Source organism: Trichomycterus rosablanca, chromosome 1 (genome assembly GCF_030014385.1).
Source record: "Trichomycterus rosablanca isolate fTriRos1 chromosome 1, fTriRos1.hap1, whole genome shotgun sequence".
In the NCBI taxonomy this organism is placed as follows: Eukaryota; Metazoa; Chordata; class Actinopteri; order Siluriformes; family Trichomycteridae; genus Trichomycterus; species Trichomycterus rosablanca.
In genome coordinates, this window is record NC_085988.1 from 55,936,190 (window position 1) to 55,957,310 (window position 21,121).

Genomic DNA, 21,121 nt, shown 5'->3' on the forward strand with positions numbered 1-21,121 from the left:
ATTGAAGAACAGGGTGAAAGCAGGCTAAAAAAGCATGCAGAGGAACAGATGGACAACAGTCAGTAATTGTAGAACTACAAAGTGCTTCTATAAGTGCAGCTGATAAAATGGACAGTGAGTGTAGAAACAAGGAGGTGGTTTTAATGTTATGGCTGATCGGTGTATCTGTGTATTTAATAAAGGTTTGAAATGTATGTTTGCGTGTTTTGATCATAGGTAGAATGTGTTTATGTATCATTTTGACTATTGTATATTATTTCGAAAATCAAACCATGATGAGACCTTTATCAATAAATAACTGAGAATTCCTCCTTCACTTGAAATAGCCCATTTTCAAGAACTTGGATTAAACCAAAACAACTGGTGGAGTGCATCTTCTAAAAAGCCAATCTGAATACAAATTGTGTACAATAGGAAAAAACAGGCTTTTAGGGAAAAGACAAAATGTATGAGCAGACCTTCAAAACTCCAAAAATATGGGTATAACAGTATCTGTCATTTATACCCACCTCCTCATAACACTTTTGGTTAACAAAGTACAATTCAAAAGCATAGAATGTCTACTTTAAAGCAACGTAAATCATTTTAGCTTATATTATTTGTTACCTTAAAAACAACAAAAAAAAACCATCACATTCTGATGTTATATTATTTACATTTTCTACTATTACAAGATATTTTTATCAATATTGAAATTTTTTATATCAAACAAATCACAATCACATTTATACTGCCCATTTTGCTTAAAAAAAAGCAGTATCAAACAACTCAAAAATGAAGGATTTATTTGCTTAGACGTGTATTTTTTTTTAAATGTTGATTACCAAATTATGAGTAGATAAAATAATATTAGAACTGAACACATATATATATTTGGAGCTTTAAGTTGCATTTATAGATGCAGTGATGAACGGTGTTTACATAAAAAAGTAAATGCTGATTTTGAACAAAGTGCCTTTTGATTGTTTAACGGTCTTTGCCCTTTATGTACAGAGATTCTTTGGATGCCCTTAATCTTTTATTAATGTTATGGACTGTAGATAGTTCATTTTATTTTTATTAATTGCTTTATCCTGGTCAGTGTCACAGTAGAATCGGTTTTCCTATACGCAATGCTCCAATTTATTGCAGGATTGTAGATAGTAAAATTCTTTCATTCCTTTTGGTTGGGTGACAATTACACTGAATGTTACACTATGGGAAAGATTAAAAACACTGTTTTCTGTTTTTATTTGCATTTTACTTACTTTACTATCTTCTCGGGAATTAAGATTGTATCTCATATACAAAGATAATTAAATGTAATAACGATATTTTTGAATAAACAAAAAAATGTATTTTGTGTGTACATGAAAGACAGATAAATAATTTAAAAAAAAAGAGTAGCTTTACATTATGGGGATTGACACAGGAAAATAAAGGAATTAAAACAGAATGTAAATAAAAATGTAGTGTAATTTGTGTTGCGAGAGGTGGCGACATATGTCCAATTTATACTGTTTGCAGCAGTAGAAGAAGATATGAACAGCGCTAGCATTGAAAGCTTATGTTTTTAACATAACTGTAATAATTGTATAATGATTTTAACATAGAAGAAACACAATGCAAACAGCGCATCTGCAGGTATTTTCCTCTGTTGATTATGGTAATTAATACGGTGTGTTGTGCTACGTTAGCCAGTTTTTGGTCTCGATGTTAACCAGCTCACACAGCTAGATATTTAAAATGTCTTTAGATCAGCATGCAGCGTTGCTTATATCTGTATATATAAAATCGTTTGGTTTATAATAAAAAAAACGGGTTGGTTGGCATTAAACTATATGTTATATGTTATATATGTCTGAATACACCTGCTCCGTACATAGCGTGCTGGTTACTAAACAGACAGAGTAAGGTTCACTTTACTGACCCTGCGTCAGTGACAGGACAAGTTAAACGCTTAATCTAAAACGCTAAGATCCTGACTTAAAATCCTAACTGCATTTACTTTTGACTCAAAATTAAAATAGGGTGTCAGTAAGACGTTTTGCATGTTCTCTACTTGTTTGTGTGGATTCAGGCTTAATCGCATTTTTTGTCATAATCGTACACGATAAACACATTGTAAAAAACAGATATGTTCACATCTCAGAAGTAAACACTAATTATCTTGTATTAAACAACACTGATGTTTACAAAGGTATTTATTTCTCTGGCTACAATCGTATAAGAATTGCAATTGAAAAAACTAAATGCTGCATTCGTGTCAGAATTCGATACAAATTGATTGTATGTAGCTGTATTGCATTTCACTGTGCGCTGCTTTAAATGTGCATTGTATTTCAGTCTCAGCCAGCAAAGAATCAGTGACAAAATGACAAGTAATCACTGTCCAATCACAATCCTCTACTGAATTTGGGGCGTGGTTAAGAAACCAGACAGAAGGGTTCGATCCCCAAGTGGAGCGGTCCAGGTCCTTTGTGTGGAGATTGCATGTTCTCCCCGTGTCTGTGTGGGTTTCCTCTGCGAGCTCCAGTTTCCTCCCACACTCCAAAGACATGCAAGTGAGGTGAATTGGAGATACAACATTGTCCATGACTGTGTTTGACATTAAACTTGTGAACTGATTAATCTTGTGTAATGAGTAACTACTGTTTCTGTCATGAATGTAACCAATAGTGTAAAACATGACATTAAAATCCTAATAAATAAAGTGTCGGAAGAGGCGTGTACAGCGACGTGCTCTCCTCGGATGCAATCTGGTATATTTCAGCAGCGAAAGATAAAATTGAGTGCGCTAAATCGGGAGGAAAATGGGGAGAAAATGCATAAAAAAAGGAAATCAAGACTTAACACTTTACAGTTAAGGACGGTTAAGCTGAGTGGTTTTTAGACAACATGGGACAGAACGCAGTAACAGCTAAAGAATGGACAGCTTGTTACAGTTTGAACTGATAAACACATGAAGGATAACCCACATTAGCATAGGTACATGAACACAGTATGGTCACTTGGCATTAGAAACAATCACCAAATGTGGGTTCATGAAGGAGCAATAGTGCCTTTTTATTTGTGGATTTGCTATCCACAGTTTTTGGTTACCCACAGTTAACCAGGATTCAAACAAAATGTTTATAAATAAAAATAAATGTTGAAAGTTAAATAAATAAACCATTACGTTTTAATTTGCTCTCTGTTTTGCATTTTTATGTCAGTTTCCTTATTGTCCTTACTGGTACATCTGGGCCTGTATGTTTATTAAATCTCTTAATATATCCCTCATTCCAACTTGATTTTATACTAGAATATCTGACAAGTGTCCATTTAAAGCAGCCTGTAGTGAAAATGTTGAGTTCGAAATGTAACTACCCTAATACATACTTTTATTAGCAATGCATGCATGTAGACCTGGACATTATGTTTCTTAAAGGTCATGGTAGACCACTCATTCCAACTTAAGCTTACCAAGTCTGAAACATATGCATGGTACAAGTGACATGTTTTTAACATTTTACACCCACCAACATATACAGTACTTTAATATTTTCCACATATGCATAGATAATTAAAGTTAACATTATGGTAGTTACTTTTCTAAACCTCAAATTTCCACCACAGATCTCCTTTAAGCTTGTGTGGACACTTGTTGGATGATCTAGGACAGAATGAAGTTGGAATAAAGAAAATACTAAAAGGTCTATCACACATACAGCCCCAAGTGTATATGCATGTGTTCATATTTACAGTATATATTGAGGTGTGTTAAGTTTCCCAAACCTCAAAATTTCCACCACAAGTCAAATTTTGTGTGGACACTTTTATGAGGTGTTTGTAAACACATAAGTCGTGGTGTAAATGTGTACATTCACAAAATTGCTATAAAATGAGGTGTGTATATCTGCCAAAATTAAAGATTTTCACTATAGATCTGCTTTGAACTTGGTGTGGACACTTATCAGATATTGTAGTACTGACTCAAGTTGGAATATTTGATATAGTTTAAGCGTTATTGAACAGGTAAGCTCAGGTCTATATACATGCATTGTACAGTATATGTATACATTAAGTTACCTGTCCAAAACTCAAGTTTTCCACCATTGGTCTGTTTCACACTTGATATGGACATTTGCCTGATATTCTAGAACAGAATCAAGTTGGAATTATGGAAAAATTAGATTTTTCACAGATGCAGCTCCAAGTTCATGTGTTCCTAATTACAGTATTTATTGGGGCTTGTCAAATTTTCCACAGAACTCAAAATTTCCACCACAGATCTGCTTCAAACTTGGTGTTGACAATTTGCTGATTTCCCAGAATAGAATCAAGTTGAAATGCATGATATAAGCTTCAATTAACTTGTAAGTTTATATGCATTCAGAGCTTAGGTTTGTATGCATGCATAAATGTAGAAAGCATTTGCAATGCACTGTCTTTAAGGATTAATGTTTAGGGGTTTTCGTAACAGTGAACCTTTTGTTTGATAATCTATTGTGATGTCTTTCTACATTGTATTGTAGTTGTATTTTTTGTATTTGTAGGTGTGCCTCTCAAGAAGTTTAACACATTTTGGATGATAGTGTGATAAAGAACTGCTTGAAGATGATGACCGATATCATAGTGTTGTGTTTTACTTTGGCTATCTCATTGTCCTTCTGGATTATATCCATAACAGTTAGCATGTACCATGGTAAGATCATTCACAGGTTTGCTTTTTTGCTGTGTGCAGTTTAACAGTTTTTTATTGAAGTACGTAACATTATGTATATTAATAGTAGTTTTGTTCATATTGTTGTAGGTACATTGCAGCCTTTATCTCCATGGAGGTGGCTGTTCTCAGTTCTGGTCCCTGTTATTCTCACCTCTCGTGCTTTTAAGAAAAAAAGTCTCAACATTAGTGGTGCTCTGGCTGGTAAGAAATGGCACAATTTTTTTTTGACAGAAAGATTCAAAGTGATATGGACATACTGACATCTTTATACCCTCAGATGACCTCAGTATTAACACTTTTAGATTAGATTTTCTGATTAAGTTCCAACTTGAATAAACATTCTACTTATAATGAATGCCTTTTAAATAGGCTTTTCAGTTAAATCCACCCCAGCATGATGGGTTGTATGAAATCTTTGAGGTGCAATACACAGTGAGCTTCTATGGGACAGGTCATGCCTGGCCACTGAGGCACCAGGTGTAGCCTCACACTTGCAAAAATTAAAAATAAACCCAGTATGCTGGATGCTTAACCAAAGTAGGCTACAAACAAAATAAACTATAAAAATGTGGTCAAAGCAACAGAAACAAATAAATAAAGGACACAAAACATCTGCAGCCCACAACGGAGAAAGGGGATACAGGGCTCTAGACTAACGTTTTGCACTGGTTGCACTGGTGCACCTAACTTTTTTTCTTAGGTGCACCAGCACAAAAGTTAGGTGCACCCAAATTTTCGACCGCATCGCAGTTTTACAGGTTCACTTTTTTTTTTTTTTTTTTTAATCACTGTCCATACAGGCAATATTGACTTGGAAATAACTAACAATCTGGTCAACATGGCCTCGTCTGATGATCTGTTTGCTGCTGCCTGCCACTGAAAGGCAGTGGGGAGAGGGGACACTTGGGCAGTGCATTTATCGCGGCATGTAATGTGTTTTATAGATGCATTGGGCTTTTTCAGCCTTTCAATTCAAAATGTATTAGAACCAGTCACAAATATACTATTGCCGGCCACTGTCTTCTTTACAGTTAATTATAGTATTACAGACTAATTATAGCACACTTATAAAAATTATAAAAATAATAGAGTAAATGTGTATGTATGTGTGTATATCTATTTATATGTGTGTGTATATTTAAAATTATATGTATACAGGGGTTGGACAAAATAACTGAAACACCTGTCATTTTAGTGTGGGAGGTTTCATGGCAAAATTGGACCAGTCTGGTGGCCAATCTTCATTAATTGCACATTGCACCAGTAAGAGCAGAGTGTGAAGGTTCAATTAGCAGGGTAAGAGCACAGTTTTGCTCAAAATATTGCAATGCACACAACATTATGGGTGACATACCAGAGTTCAAAAGAGGACAAATTGTTGGTGCACGTCTTGCTGGCGCATCTGTGACCAAGACAGCAAGTCTTTGTGATGTATCAAGAGCCACGGTATCCAGGGTAATGTCAGCATACCACCAAGAAGGACAAACCACATCCAACAGGATTAACTGTGGACGCAAGAGGAAGCTGTCTGAAAGGGATGTTCGGGTGCTAACCCGGATTGTATCCAAAAAACATAAAACCACGGCTGCCTAAATCACGGCAGAATTAAATGTGCACCTCAACTCTCCTGTTTCCACCAGAACTGTCCGTCGGGAGCTCCACAGGGTCAATATACACGGCCGGGCTGCTATAGCCAAACCTTTGGTCACTCGTGCCAATGCCAAACGTCGGTTTCAATGGTGCAAGGAGCGCAAATCTTGGGCTGTGGACAATGTGAAACATGTATTGTTCTCTGATGAGTCCACCTTTACTGTTTTCCCCACATCCGGGAGAGTTACGGTGTGGAGAAGCCCCAAAGAAGCGTACCACCCAGACTGTTGCATGCCCAGAGTGAAGCATGGGGGTGGATCAGTGATGGTTTGGGCTGCCATATCATGGCATTCCCTTGGCTCAATACTTGTGCTACATGGGCGCGTCACTGCCAAGGACTACCGAACCATTCTGGAGGACCATGTGCATCCAATGGCGGTGCCGTGTATCAGGATGACAATGCACCAATACAGACAGCAAGACTGGTGAAAGATTGGTTTGATGAACATGAAAGTGAAGTTGAACATCTCCCATGGCCTGCACAGTCACCAGATCTAAATATTATTGAGCCACTTTGGGGTGTTTTGGAGAAGCGAGTCAGGAAACGTTTTCCTCCACCAGCATCACGTAGTGACCTGGCCACTATCCTGCAAGAAGAATGGCTTAAAATCCCTCTGACCACTGTGCAGGACTTGTATATGTCATTTCCAAGACGAATTGACGCTGTATTGGCCGCAAAAGGAGGCCCTACACCATACTAATAAATTATTGTGGTCTAAAACCAGGTGTTTCAGTTATTTTGTCCAACCCCTGTATGTTTGTGTGTGTGTTAGAGTGTAATCTTAAATGCAGTGCATTATATTATCGGCTTTACTGAATCTTTTACACAGATTCCCAAAATCGCTTGCGGTGCACTTACTGCGTATTTTGACTACATGTATTGTAATATATTTTGGTCTTTTAGTTATTTTTATATTTTACTTAACGAAAATATTGTCGTGTTTTTACTTTCACTATCGCGGCACTTTACCGCTAGCATTAGCCCCTTGCTACTGTAGAGGGTCGGCTCACCTAGCCGCTGTCCGGTGGGGATGCTGCGGGTCTTTTGCTGTGCGGTGGTGCGGCGAGTCTCATATACAAAACTAAACTTACGGCAGAACGTCCGAACGAACGTGTATAAACCTGGTGCTGCATTCTGATTGGCTGTGTGAGCTGAATGTCGCTCACATATCACCGCTACAATATTGTCCCGCCCTTCACTATCTCTGATTGGTTTAGACCATGATATTGGCCTAATGTGTGTCTGTTGTTTTTTTTCTCCCTCGGACGCCTGGTCGCACCGGTGCGACCTGAGATTTTTTTTAGTCGCACCATTGAGAAATTAGGTCGCATGTGCAACCAAATTGGTCGCACTCTAGAGCCCTGGGATAGTAAAGGGAAAGAGCAGAAATGAAAATTGGTTGTCACAATATGTCTAACTACTCCAAGCAAGAAAACCAAGTTTTTGGAAAAAGCGGTACCTCACCCCATCAACTGCTGCAGTGTAGGTCCAAACATGGGGCAAAAAAGACAGTTGGGACAGCTAGCTCATCCAGGGCAGTTTTGTCGTGATGGCCAAAAAGTGCTGTGACACTGGCTGGGTTTCCAAGTTCCCAGATAGATAGGCAGCATCTGAGCCGTCAGAAAAACAAACTGGATTGAGTCCAACATCACGATTTCAAGAGAAACCAGGTTGCCAACAAAAGAGCCGATAACTTAATGAGGAAGAAACCATTATGAATAGAAACGTCTGCCTGGAGTTAATTAACACTCAACAGAGCGCAGGTGACTGTCAGTTAGGAGGAACCGGCACATCAGTCATCTGTGCTTTCATGCCCCCTCTGCTAGCCATACAGTGGGGCCAAAAAGTATTTAGTCAGCCACTGATTGTGCAAGTTCTCCTACTTAGAAAGATGAGAGAGGTCTTTAATTTTCATCATAGGTACACTTCAACTATGAGAGACAAAATGAGAAAAAAAAATCCAGGAAATCACATTGTAGGATTTTTAAAGAATTTATTTGTAAATTATGGTGGAAAATAAGTATTTGGTCAATAACAAACAAGCAAGATTTCTGGCTCTCACAGACCTGTAACTTCTTCTTTAAGAAGCTTTTCTGTCCTCCACTCGTTACCTGTATTAATGGCACCTGTTTGACATTGTTATCTGTATAAAAGACACCTGTCCACAGCCTCAAACAGTCAACCATGGCCAAGACCAAAGAGCTGTCGAAGGACACCAGGAAGAAAATTGTAGACCTGCACCAGGCTGGGAAGAGTGAATCTACAATAGGCAAGCAGGTTGGTGTGAATAAATCAACTGTGGGAGCAATTGTAAGAAAATGGAAGACATACAAGACCATTGATAATCTCCCTCGATCCCGTGGGGTCAAAATGATCATGAGAACGGTGACCAAAAATCCCAGAACTACACGGAGGGACCTGATGAATGACCTGCAGAGAGCTGGGACCAAAGTAACAAAGGCTACCATCAGTAACATACTACGTCGAGAGGGACTCAAATCCTGCAGTGCCAGGCGTGTCCCCCTGCTTAAGCCAGTACATGTCCAGACCCATTTGAAGTTTGCCAGAGAGCATATGGATGATCCAGAAGAGGATTGGGAGAATATCATGTGGTCAGATGAAACCAAAATGGAACTTTTTGGTAAAAACTCAACTCGTCGTGTTTGGAGGAAGAAGAATGCTGAGTTGCACACCATACCTACTGTGAAGCATGGGGGTGGAAACATCATGCTTTGGGGCTGTTTTTCTGCAAAGGGGACAGGACGACTGATCCGTGTTAAGGGAATAATGAACGGGGCCATGTATCGTGAGATTTTAAGCCAAAACCTCCTTCCATCAGTGAGAGCATTGAAGATGGAACGTGGCTGGGTCTTCCAGCATGACAATGATCCCAAACACACCGCTCGGGCAACGAAAGAGTGGCTCCATAAAAAGCATTTAAGGTCCTGGAGTTGCCTAGCCAGTCTCCAGACCTCAACCCCATAGAAAATTTGTGGAGTCCGTGTTGCCCAGCGACAGCCCCAAAACATCACTACTCTAGAGGAGATCTGCATGGAGGAATGGGCCAAAATACCAGCTACAGTGTGTGCAAACCTGGTGAAGACTTACAGGAAACGTTTGACCTCTGTCATTGCCAACAAAGGTTATGTTACAAAGTATTGAGTTGAACTTTTGTTATTGACCAAATACTTATTTTCCACCATAATTTACAAAAAAATTCTTTACAAATCCTACAATGTGATTTCCTGGATTTTTTTTTCTCATTTTGTCTCTCATAGTTGAAGTGTACCTATGATGAAAATGACCTCTCTCATCTTTCTAAGTAGGAGAACTTGCACAATCAGTGGCTGACTAAATACTTTTTGACCCCACTGTAAATAGCAAGACAGACTGACATGATAGTTCTGTTGTGAATTATCACTGTGTAATAGTGATAAATTGACTGACCTTTATAAAAGGACCTTATTTTTTAAATGCACTCTAGTAGCAGTCATATAGCATATTCTAAAATCTTTCAAACACCAGTTTTTTTCTTTATAATTACTGGAAATATCTTATTTAATTTAAAACCTACTGTATATAATTACATTAACAATATGGTTCTCATTCTTTACATTGTAATAAGGCAGATTGTGCCTTGTCACTGAAGCAGCAGATGTGTAGTCCTTTACATGGGAGACAGAAGACTAAACCCAATATGCAGGATGCCTAACCAAAGTAAAAAATTATGTGGCTAAAGAGCCACAAACACAAGAGAACAACAAAATAAAAGATAGCCAAAGTAACAGAAACAGATGAGAAACTAAAGAACAGGTAGATGAGGGCATTTGTAAAGTAGGGAGTATCTTTCCCAGAAAAGTAAATGGAATGTTTGTCTTACAGGGACATAACCCTGAAACTTCAGAAAACTCGCCGCACAGTAGCATAGGCGATGAGCCCCCAGCGAAGCACATGACCACAGATTAAAGTAGAAAAATGAGATGAAAGAAAAAAGATAAATACTCATCACAACACCAGCTTCTTGGTCTGCCAGCATGTTTTCAGAAAAAAATTAAAAAAGAGAGGAACTAAGTACAACCCGGGGCGGCAATTAAAAAGAAGCAGAGAAGCCACTTTAGTCACGACGCAGCCTGCATACAGTGTGGATCCATCTTTAGGGCTCCACTCACAAGGTTGCTGTCAAGGTGTCTCTGGAGGCAGCTCATTCAAATATGGCAGTTGCACGATTCTGAAAGAAGAACAAAGTGTGCTGGCATATGAACCGGAAACAAAAGTACTGGCCATGCAAAGCTTGCAGGTGTCAAAAAGGCACAGATACTACACAACGCAATGTCAGTGAACTAGTTGTGAAGAGGCCAACAAAGCCTGCATATAAAAAGCTCTCCCAGTTGCAGTAGTTTAACTACATCTTCTGGGTGGCACGGTGGCTAAGTGGGTAGCACTGTCGCCTCATAGCAAGAAGGTCCTGGGTTCCATCCCCAGGTGGGGCGGTCCGGGTCCTTTCTGTGTGGAGTTTGCATGTTCTCCCCGTGTCTGCATGGGTTTCCTCCGGGTGCTCCGGTTTTCTCCCACAGTCCAAAGACATGCAAGTGAGGTGAATTGGAGATACTAAATTGTCCATGACTGCGTTCGATATAAACTTGTGAACTGATGAATCTTGTGTAATGAGTAACTACTGTTGTGTCATGAATGTAACCAAAGTGTAAAACATGACATTAAAATCCTAGAAAAACAAAGAAACAAACATCTTCTACACCTACAAGCACCCTGCTGGCCATAATGGCATTGCACGTGGGCATGAGTCTGCAACCTGTGCCCTTGCCAATCTCTTTTGTTGCTCTCTTATGTAAAAACAGCAGTTATAACATTGAGCTTCTGTTTCCTTAAAATCTGTAAAAACGGCTTTAACTGTTGTGTTTTTTGTATATATTAAATAAAACAATAGTAAATATACTTAAAATTACAGTATGGGAATACTTAAATCACACTTTGGTTACATTGTTACATTCATGTCAGGATATTGTTACTGATTTATTACTTCAAGTTCAATGTCAAACACCGTCATTGACAATTTTGTATCTCCCATTTACCTAATTTACATGTCTTTGGACTGTAACTGGAGCTCCCGGAGGAAACTCATGCAGACCCGGGAAGAATAAAAAAGTGAACTCACAGGCTGATTTAATTTGCAAGAAATTTATCACCGCAACTTATAACCAGTCATGATGGATGATGTTGCAGGTAGCATAAAGTTCAACACGGCATCTCCACCCTTATGGAGTTTTTTTCTTTGTTTGGTCAAAACATGTACATCAGTAGCCCATTGGAGGTAATTTTGTTGATTGCTTTGGCAATCAAAATCCTCGCACAGCAGAATATACCAGCCCTGGTGCTGGGTCATGTAATGGTCATCTCCTTCATGCTCTTAATACTGTGCTTCTTGCGATGGCATGTATGGATATGCCAGCCTGCAAGAGCTGTATAACCTTCTCTTGCTACTGGTAGCCTCATACTACCAGCAGTGACAAGAAAACTAGCCTTATGGAAAACTTGAAAAGAATCAGTCAGGAAAGATAAGTAGAGTACAATTGTCTGTGGTTAACACCTATAAAACCATTCCCTATTTGGTGTTTCCTCTCCAGTGTACCTGTTGTCATTTTCATTTGCACCAAAGCAGGTGAAATTAATTCACAATTATTTATGCTTCCTAACATAATAGATTGATATCCCTGAAGTTTGTTTGTTTGTTTGTTTATTAGGATTTTAACGCCATGTTTTGAACTTTGGGTACATTCATGACAGGAACGGTAGTTACTCATTACACATGGTTCATCAGTTTACAAGGCTATATTGAACACAAGTCATGGACAATTTAGTATCTCCAATTTACCTCCCTTGCATGTTTTTGGACTGTGGGAGCACCCGGAGTAAACCCACGCAGACACAGGGAGAACATGCAAACTCCTCACAGAAAGGACCCGGACCCCTGGGGATCGAACCCAGGACCTTCTTGCTGTGAGGCGACAGTGCTACCCACTTAGCCACCATGCTGCCCGATATCCCTGAAGTTAAAGTGGCTTTATGGTATACTGTGATGATTAAGTGTTAACTTAAGTTTTTGAGCAGTGTATTTTGGAGTGGTGCATCAGGTAGTAATCTATTGCTTTTACAGAAACACAGAAATCACTAAAAAAAAGCTACTAATCAGTTATTTTTAGTTTTTGTATAATGCACTTTTAATGGTCTAATGTCTGTTTTTGTTGCAGCATTGCTGGTTGGTTTTATTCTCACCTTAGCAAACACAAGTTTCTTTGCAGCTTTGTTTGCATTTTTTATCACCTCCACCAAACTGACAAGATGGGGCGGGGCTGTCAAGAAACGCATTGATTCTGAGTATAAAGAAGGTAAGTATGGTCAACAAACTCCACATTATATTGTGTTTATTAGACTTGTGTGTATATTAAAGCAGTGGCACACCAAGCTGTCTGTCAGACATCAGTTGTCCGGCCATTTACCAGCTGAAACAATGAAATTCTGTAGCCATGTGTTTAGCTGCAACCAGGTCTTTGTGAGATGGAGAGAGCCAACATCAATGTCAGTAACACATATGTTAGAGCAGTTTCATCTTCTTGGAGGTGCACCATTGTTACTAGGAGTTATTAAGTTCTCCACAGTAATCTCTGAGTCAGATTATGAACTCTCAACCAGACAGTCTGACTACTGAAAATCAGGTGCCACCTTAGGACTTTCTCAGACCTTGTTTTGATAAGCTTACCTCAAGAGTCAGGCATCTTACTTCCCATTTCTGGGCATGGGTCCCTCTGGCACCCTCTTACAGTGGCTAGGATGAATTAATGTGGCTTTCTCAGTAGGGCTGTCGCGGTGAAAGAATTTTCCCTTTTGGTATTTAGCGCGGCTCAACACCGTGGTATGCGATATTATTGCCATATACTGTGTATATATATATAAAATGACATGACGGGCCGGATCTGGCCCGCGGGCCGTGAGTTTGACACCCCTGTCCTAGAGGATCTTACCCATTCCACATTACAGTCAAAAACATTCATACACATACAAAGGTGGATCTGTAATCCTCGAATGATTTTTTGTGTAATTTCTATACTTTATAAAATGTGTTATCTATTGAGATGCTATTTATGGAATCCTTCTCTTACTGCAGGTGGCCAGAGAAACTGGGTACAGGTTTTCTGTAATGGAGGCTTGCCCACAGAACTAGCTTTACTGTATATGATTGAAGTTGGTCCCGGGGAGATGCCTGTGGATTTTGTGATGCAGTATACTGCTTCATGGATATGCTTGTCACTTCTGGGAGCTTTGGCTTGCAGTACAGGGGACACTTGGGCTTCAGAAGTAGGCCCGGTTCTCAGTAAGAGCCAACCCAGGCTCATTACTACTTGGAAGAAAGTCCCAACAGGTGAGCAGTACTACCTTGTGGGATATATACTGCAATATATTTACTGGAATTGAATTTTAATTCCTAGATGATATATCTAAAGTATTCAATTGTAAATTTCACTAAACTTATTTACATGGTGAATGTGTACACTCTTTGTTTTGCACCACATATAAGCTTATGCAAAAGTCTGAACACTCCTGCTTAAAGTATTGACCTTGGAGTTCATTCTAGGTGAGATAAGGGATTGCAGACAGCCTATACAAGAATTTTACTCATAAAAGAGAGAAGAAAACCCGCCTATGTCCCAGCTTTTTTAAATGTGTTGCAGGCAGCAATTTATATTAACAAAATACAACTAAGTTGGTCAGGAACAACATAAGATAATTAACAAATTAATTAAAATTCTTGTTTTTATTGCATTTTACAAAATGTCCCAACATTTTTTATGTATTTTTTCTCGGGTATACACTGATCAGCCATAACATTAAAACCACCTCCTTGTTTCTACCCTCACTGTTCATTTTATCAGCTCCACTTACCATATAGAAGCACTTTGTAGTTCTACAATTACTGACTGTAGTCCATCTGTTTCTCTAGATAATTTTTTTTAGCTTTCATGGTCGTTCTTTAATGGTCAGGACCCCCACAGAGCGGGTATTATTTAGGTGGTGGATGATTCTCAGCACTGCAGTGACCCTGACATGGTGGTGGTGTGTTAGTGTGTGTTGTGCTGGTATGAGTGGATCAGACACAGCAGCGCTGCTGGAGTTTTCAAATACCGTGTCCACTCACTGTCCACTCTATTAGACACTCCTACCAAGTTGGTCCACCTTGTAGATGTAAAGTCAGAGACGATCGTTCATCTATTGCTGCTGTTTGAGTTGGTCATCTTCTAGACCTTCATCAGTGGTCGCAGGACGCTGTCCATGGGGCGGTGTTGGCTGGATATATTTTTGGTTGGTGGACTATTCTCAGTCCAGCAGGGACAGTGAGGTGTTTTAAAACTCCATTAGCATTGCTGTGTCTTATCCACTCATACCAGCACCATGTCAGTGTCACTGCAGTGCTAAGAATGATCCACCACCCAAATAATACCTGCTCTGTGGTGGTCCTGTGGGGGTCTTGACCATTGAAGAACAGCATGAAGGGGGGGCTTACAAAGCATGCAGAGAAACAGATGGACCACAGTAAGTAATTGTAGAACTACAAAGTGCTTCTATATGGTAAGTGTAGCTGAAAAAAATTACAATGTTTATAGAAACAAGGAGGTGGTTTTAATGTTATGGCTGATCGGTGTATGTTTTATTCAAGACATTTTAAAGTAAGTTATGATAAAAAATAGTAATTAAAAATGTAGCCAAGCAGGTAAGAGTTTGGGCCCAACAGAGACATTTTGACTCATTTAAATACTTTGATTGCTATTGCAAAACATTAACTGTTGAGTTAGCTTTAATTAGGAATTTTTTTTTTTGTTTTTATGTGTTTTTGCCTGGTATTATTTATAAAGTAAGTTAAGGTTTGTAATCTTTATTACAGGTACCAACGGGGGTGTGACAATAGTGGGTCTTATAGCTAGCTTTCTTGGTGGAGCCACTGTGGGAATGGCTTACTTTACCTCTCAGCTACTTCTGGTTAGCGACCTGCATTCAGCAGCTCCTCAGTGGCCTATCGTTGTATACAGTGCTATGGCAGGTTTACTTGGCTCAATGCTTGATTCTTTACTGGGAGCAGTAATGCAGTACTCTGGTAAGTTTTTAATTATAATACAGTTAATAATAATAATACAATTTTATTTGAAAAGCGCCTTTCATGACACCCAAGGACACTGTACAATAAAAATTAAGAAAATCTAAGCAAAATTATAAATAAAATACACATTTACAAACATGGAAAGCACCAAACATGTGGCACAGTTCTGGGTCACCCAAAAGCCAGCTGGAAAAGATGAGTGGAATCAAAGATCACTCTCAGATTTCTAATCTGTCTAGATGATGAAACTGTAAAATCCAGAATAGAAACAGTGATGGTATTAAGCTTCTTGATAGTAGCTGGAGAGGCAATCAATATGGCCTCTGACTTGTCACTATTCAGACTCAGAAAGTTTTCTTTCATCCAGGACCTCACATCAGCTAAACAGTCCATCAAAACTGAGGGTGGTTGACTGTGTGATGGTTTAGTATATATATAGAGCTGCACATCATCCGCAAAACAGTGAAACTGCAGTCCATATCGCCTGATGATATTGCCAAGAGGTAGCAAGTAAAGTATAATGAGCAATGGGCCAAGGACTGAGCCCTGAGGGACACCAGGAGACAGAGAGCATGGGTCAGATTTATGACCTCCGATTGAGACACACTGTTGCCTGTCACCCAGATATGACTGGAACCAAGCAAGTGCAGTTCCAGATATGCCAATCAAATTATGAAGCCGAGATATTAATAGGCTATGACAAACAGTGTCAAAAGCTGCAGTAAGGTCCAACAGGACAAGTAGATTTATAAACCCTTAATCAGCTGCCAATAAAAGATCATTTACCACCCTAGTTAGAATACACTTAATTGTACAATTATACATATAGTTCATGGTGTTTTGTAGTCATATTGTGTATTTCTCCTATTAATTTTTTTACATTTGAATTTTTGTGTCTTAGGATTTGATGAAGGCACTGGAAAGGTTGTAAACTTTGTATCACCAACAGTAAAGAGAATATCTGGAAAACCCATCTTGGATAACAATGGAGTGAACCTCTTTTCATCAATCTTTATAGCTCTGTTTCTTCCAGGATTTGCATGGGGCATCTGGCCAACGCGCTAAGGCCAGTATGTCTAGGGACCATTACGACCATATTGGATTTGGAACAAATAAGATTAATAATATGAAACATAGCACAACATTTATGGACTAGTGAAATGGTAGATGGTATATTACCTACCCACATTTTTTGCATTCCTGCATTAAGAAATGTAGTTTTTGAACTGATTGACAAATATCTCATGAAGTTTGGTATGAAGTGGTGAGCCATGACCAATCTTTATTTGCAAAGACTTAACCTTTGGTGGATCCTTTTTTATACCAATCATTTTCTAGGTTGACTTAAAATGATGTAATATAGTCACTTAATTGTCTACATCTTTTTACTTTAAATGATCTATACACATGCATACAAACACAGTGACTAAAACAAGATGCATAAATTGACACTATGTGGTGTTGTGTCAGTAATCCCTGCAAATCTTATCCTAACTGTAACATTAAATAATCAAACCTTAGCTTCATGGCCAGATGTTTGAATAATCATATTCTGCTGTGTTGATAATAAAGCTTCTAAGGAGGAATGGTCTAGTCAATGTGTCCAGAATGTTTACTGCTAGGTATGACATGTTGTGGCTCATGGTTCAACAAAACCAAGTTTTAAGTTTCTGTCTGAATGGCTGTGCAATATTTTTTAATACTTAAGCAAAAACAAGGGGAATGGCGATTGGGGAATGTGGGAAACACAGTCTATAAAATAATTAAATAATTAAATGTCAATGAATTAAACATATGAGTAATGTTTACAGGGTATATACAATAACTCAGAATAACCTGCCTGGGACTTTACTGCAACTAAGTTTTAATTTAGAATGGTATTGATTTGGCTTTTTTAATTTTTTATACATTATTATTATTTATCAGTGTTACTGTTTCCAGTTGTTTTGTGCTGCTAGTTTGGGGATTTGTCAAAACACTGACATGACTGGAACCAGAACTGTTCCATTACAAACCCTATTTCCAGAAAGGTTGGAACACTTTGTAAAATGCATTAAATAAAATCATCTGTGATTTGTTAATTGACTTGAATCTCATTTTAACTGACAAAAGCTGCCTCACAATCTGTGGTCACCATTGTCTTGATTCTCCTTGTCATGATGCACCATATGTTTCAATTAGTTAACAGATCTGGACTGCAGGCAGGTTAAGCACACACACTCTGTGTCTATGAAGCCACACTGTTAAAGCACGTACAGAATGGGGCCTTGCATTATGTTGTTGAAATAACCATGGACTTTCTGGGACAAGATGTTGCCTTGATGGCAGCAAGCATCTCTACAATTCCAATATACGTCTAATGAAAACCCCAAATTCAGTATCTCAGAAAATTAGAATATTGTGACAAGGCACAATATTGAAGACACCTGATGCCACACTCTAATCAGCTAATTAACTCAAAACACCTGCAAAGGCCTTTAAATGGTCTCTGTCTAGTTCTGTAGGCTACACAATCATGGGGAAGACTGCTGACTTGACAGTTGTCCAAAAGACGACCATTGACACCTTGCACAAGGTCATTGCTAAAGAGGCTGGCTGTTCACAGAGCTTTGTGTCCAAGCACATTAATAGAGAGGCGAAGGGAAGGAAAAGATGTGGTGGAAAAATGTACAAGCAATAGGGATAACCGCACCCTGGAGAGGATTGTGAAACAAAACCCATTCAAAAATGTGGGGGAGATTCACAAAGAGTGGACTGCAGCTGGAGTCAGTGCTTCAAGAACCACCACGCACAGACGTATGCAAGACATGGGTTTCAGCTGTCGCATTCCTTGGTTCAAGCCACTCTTGAACAAGAGACAGCATCAGAAGCGTCTCGCCTGGGCTAAAGACAAAAAGGACTGCTGAGTGGTCCAAAGTTATGTTCTCTGATGAAAGTAAATTTTGCATTACCTTTGGAAATCAAGGTCCCAGAGTCTGGAGGAAGAGAGGCGAGGCACAGAATCCACGTTGCTTGAGGTCCAGTGTAAAGTTTCCACAGTCAGTGATGGTTTGGAGTGCCATGTCATCTGCTGGTGTTGGTCCACTGTGTTTTCTGAGGTCCAAGGTCAACGCAGCCGTCTACCAGGAAGTTTCAGAGCACTTCATGCTTCCTGCTGCTGACCAACTTTATGGAGATGCAGATTTCATTTTCCAACAGGACTTGGCACCTGCACACAGTGCCAAAGCTACCAGTACCTGGTTTAAGGACCATGGTATCCCTGTTCTTAATTGGACAGCAAACTCGCCTGACCTTAACCCCATAGAAAATCTTTGGGGTATTGTGAAGAGGAAGATGCGATACGCCAGACCCAACAATTCAGAAGAGCTGAAGGCCACTATCAGAGCAACCTGGGCTCTCATAACACCTGAGAAGTGCCACAGACTGATGGACTCCATGCCACGCCGCATTGCTGCAGTAATCCAGGCAAAAGGAGCCCCAACTAAGTATTGAGTGCTGTACATGCTCATACTTTTCATGTTCATACTTTTCAGTTGGCCAACATTTCTAAAAATCCTTTTTTTGTATTGGTCTTAAGTAATATTCTAATTTTCTGAGATACTGAATTTGGGGTTTTCATTAGTTGTCAGTTATAATCATCAACATTAAAAGAAATAAACATTTGAAACAATCAGTCTGTGTATAATGAATGAATATAATATACAAGTTTCACTTTTTGAATGGAATTACTGAAATAAATCAACTTTTTCATGATATTCTAATTTTATGACCAGCACCTGTATCAGTATTTTTTCAACTTAAAAAAGTGAATAGCGCCCAACTTTTCCATCCAACCAGAATGTCTCTCTCTCTCTCTCTCTCTCTCTCTCTCTCTCTCTCTCTCTCTCTCTCTCTCTCTGTCTCTCTCTCTCTCTCTCTCTGAACTCAATAAGTTAAATGTTTTTTCTGGTCAACTTTATTTCATTTGAGGCATTTCAGGCCTGTATAGGGTTGACACAACTCTATACCATGTCAGACATATTGCTGATAACAGTCTGGTAGTGTCCATTTCTTCCAAAAAAAGATTTGGAATACTGATACTGATATGTCTGACCACAATACATGTTTCCACTGTCATGGTCCATCCCAGATACCTTTAATCCCAGAGAACTCAATGCCACTTCTGGACATGGTTAACTTAAGGCTTCTTGCACAGTAAAGTTTTAAGTGGTATTTGTGTATGTAACTCTGTATTGTAGTGCTTGACAAAGTTTTGCCAAAGTAATCCCTCACCCATGTGCTTATGTCAGCTATTAATGAACAATTTATTTATGCAGTGCCATCTGAGGCATCAGTGTTTAGCTTTAGCTTGCTCATTATGCACTAAAAATCTTACATATTTTCTAAATTGTAGAAGGAGATATGTAAACCCCTTCCAGCGTTTCTTTAAGGAACATTGTTTTTAAACATTTCCGTAATTTTCTCACATATTTGTTGACAAACTAAGGATCCTCTGACCATCTTTGCTTCTTAAAGACTGGATACTGCTTTACTGCTTACTACCAAGTCATGAATGCAATCACCTGATGACATCACCTGTTTGAAATCACATGATTATGCAGATATTTTACCTAATTACTAGCACTAAATAGTGCATTGGTAAAAGGTACCAAAGTATTTGGGTCCTCACAAACAGACTGTGTAACAGTTTCTTTCCACAGCCACCAGAATCCTTAATAAACAGACAGTACAATGACACACCTCAATAAGCTAACCTAGACCAAACACTATGCTCACAGATAACACACAAGGCGGCATGGTGGCTAAGTGGGTAGCACTGTCACCTCAAAGTGGTCCTGGGTTCGATCCCCAGGTTGAGCGGTCCGGGTCCTTTTTGTGTGGAGTTTGAATGTTCTCCCCGTGTCTGTGTGGGTTTCCTCCGGGTGCTCCGGTTTCCTCTCACAGTCCAAAGACATGCAAGTGTGGTGAATTGGAGATACAAAATTGTCCATGACTATGTTCGATATAACCTTGTGAACTTATGAACCTTGTGTAATGAGTAACTACCGTTCCAAGTGTGGAACATGACGTTAAAATCCTAATGAACAAACAAACAAACTCATTAGTTGGCACTTCTCTCTGCAATCTAGTGGTAGCAAAAGTACTAGACAGTAAATGAAGTAAAAACAAGATGAAAAATACATACAAATCTTATATAGTGTCGCTATGGGTAAAAATATAGATGCGGAATACATGGGCTGATGCCCTCTGCTGGTAAAGTAGTGTTATTGCGTGTGCACTTCATTTAACGAACGGACTTGCTTTATCTGACCATCAACCGTGCAAGACACAGATTATCTGTTTATTTTAGTTATAAATAATAGGTAATTTTATAATTCTTTATTTTATATTATTCTTTTATTATTATTATTATTATTTTATAATATTAATTGATTCATTTAAAGTTGTTAAAATTGTATTAGATAATGTTTGTATTATTTAAATAAATTAAAGTTTTTGTCCCAAAAATAGTAAATAGTAGTAAAATATTAAGGTCTGTTTGTTTATTGATTATCATAATTTAGTAAAAGCTTATAAAAGGCGTTCGGAGGTAAAAAAAAATAAAAAAATAAAAAAA

At 38.7% G+C, this 21,121-nt stretch overlaps 1 protein-coding gene across 1 annotated transcript; it reads left to right on the forward strand.

The window, feature by feature from the left end:
• Nucleotides 1-1,565: 1,565 nt before the first annotated feature.
• Nucleotides 1,566-17,585, forward strand: tmem19 (transmembrane protein 19). Its single transcript, XM_063004347.1, has 7 exons — nucleotides 1,566-1,623; nucleotides 4,518-4,666; nucleotides 4,775-4,888; nucleotides 12,605-12,742; nucleotides 13,519-13,773; nucleotides 15,292-15,501; nucleotides 16,406-17,585. Exons 2-7 carry the CDS (start codon nucleotides 4,579-4,581, stop codon nucleotides 16,567-16,569), a joined length of 969 nt encoding a protein of 322 aa, XP_062860417.1. The 5' UTR covers nucleotides 1,566-1,623; nucleotides 4,518-4,578; the 3' UTR covers nucleotides 16,570-17,585.
• Nucleotides 17,586-21,121: the final 3,536 nt, after the last annotated feature.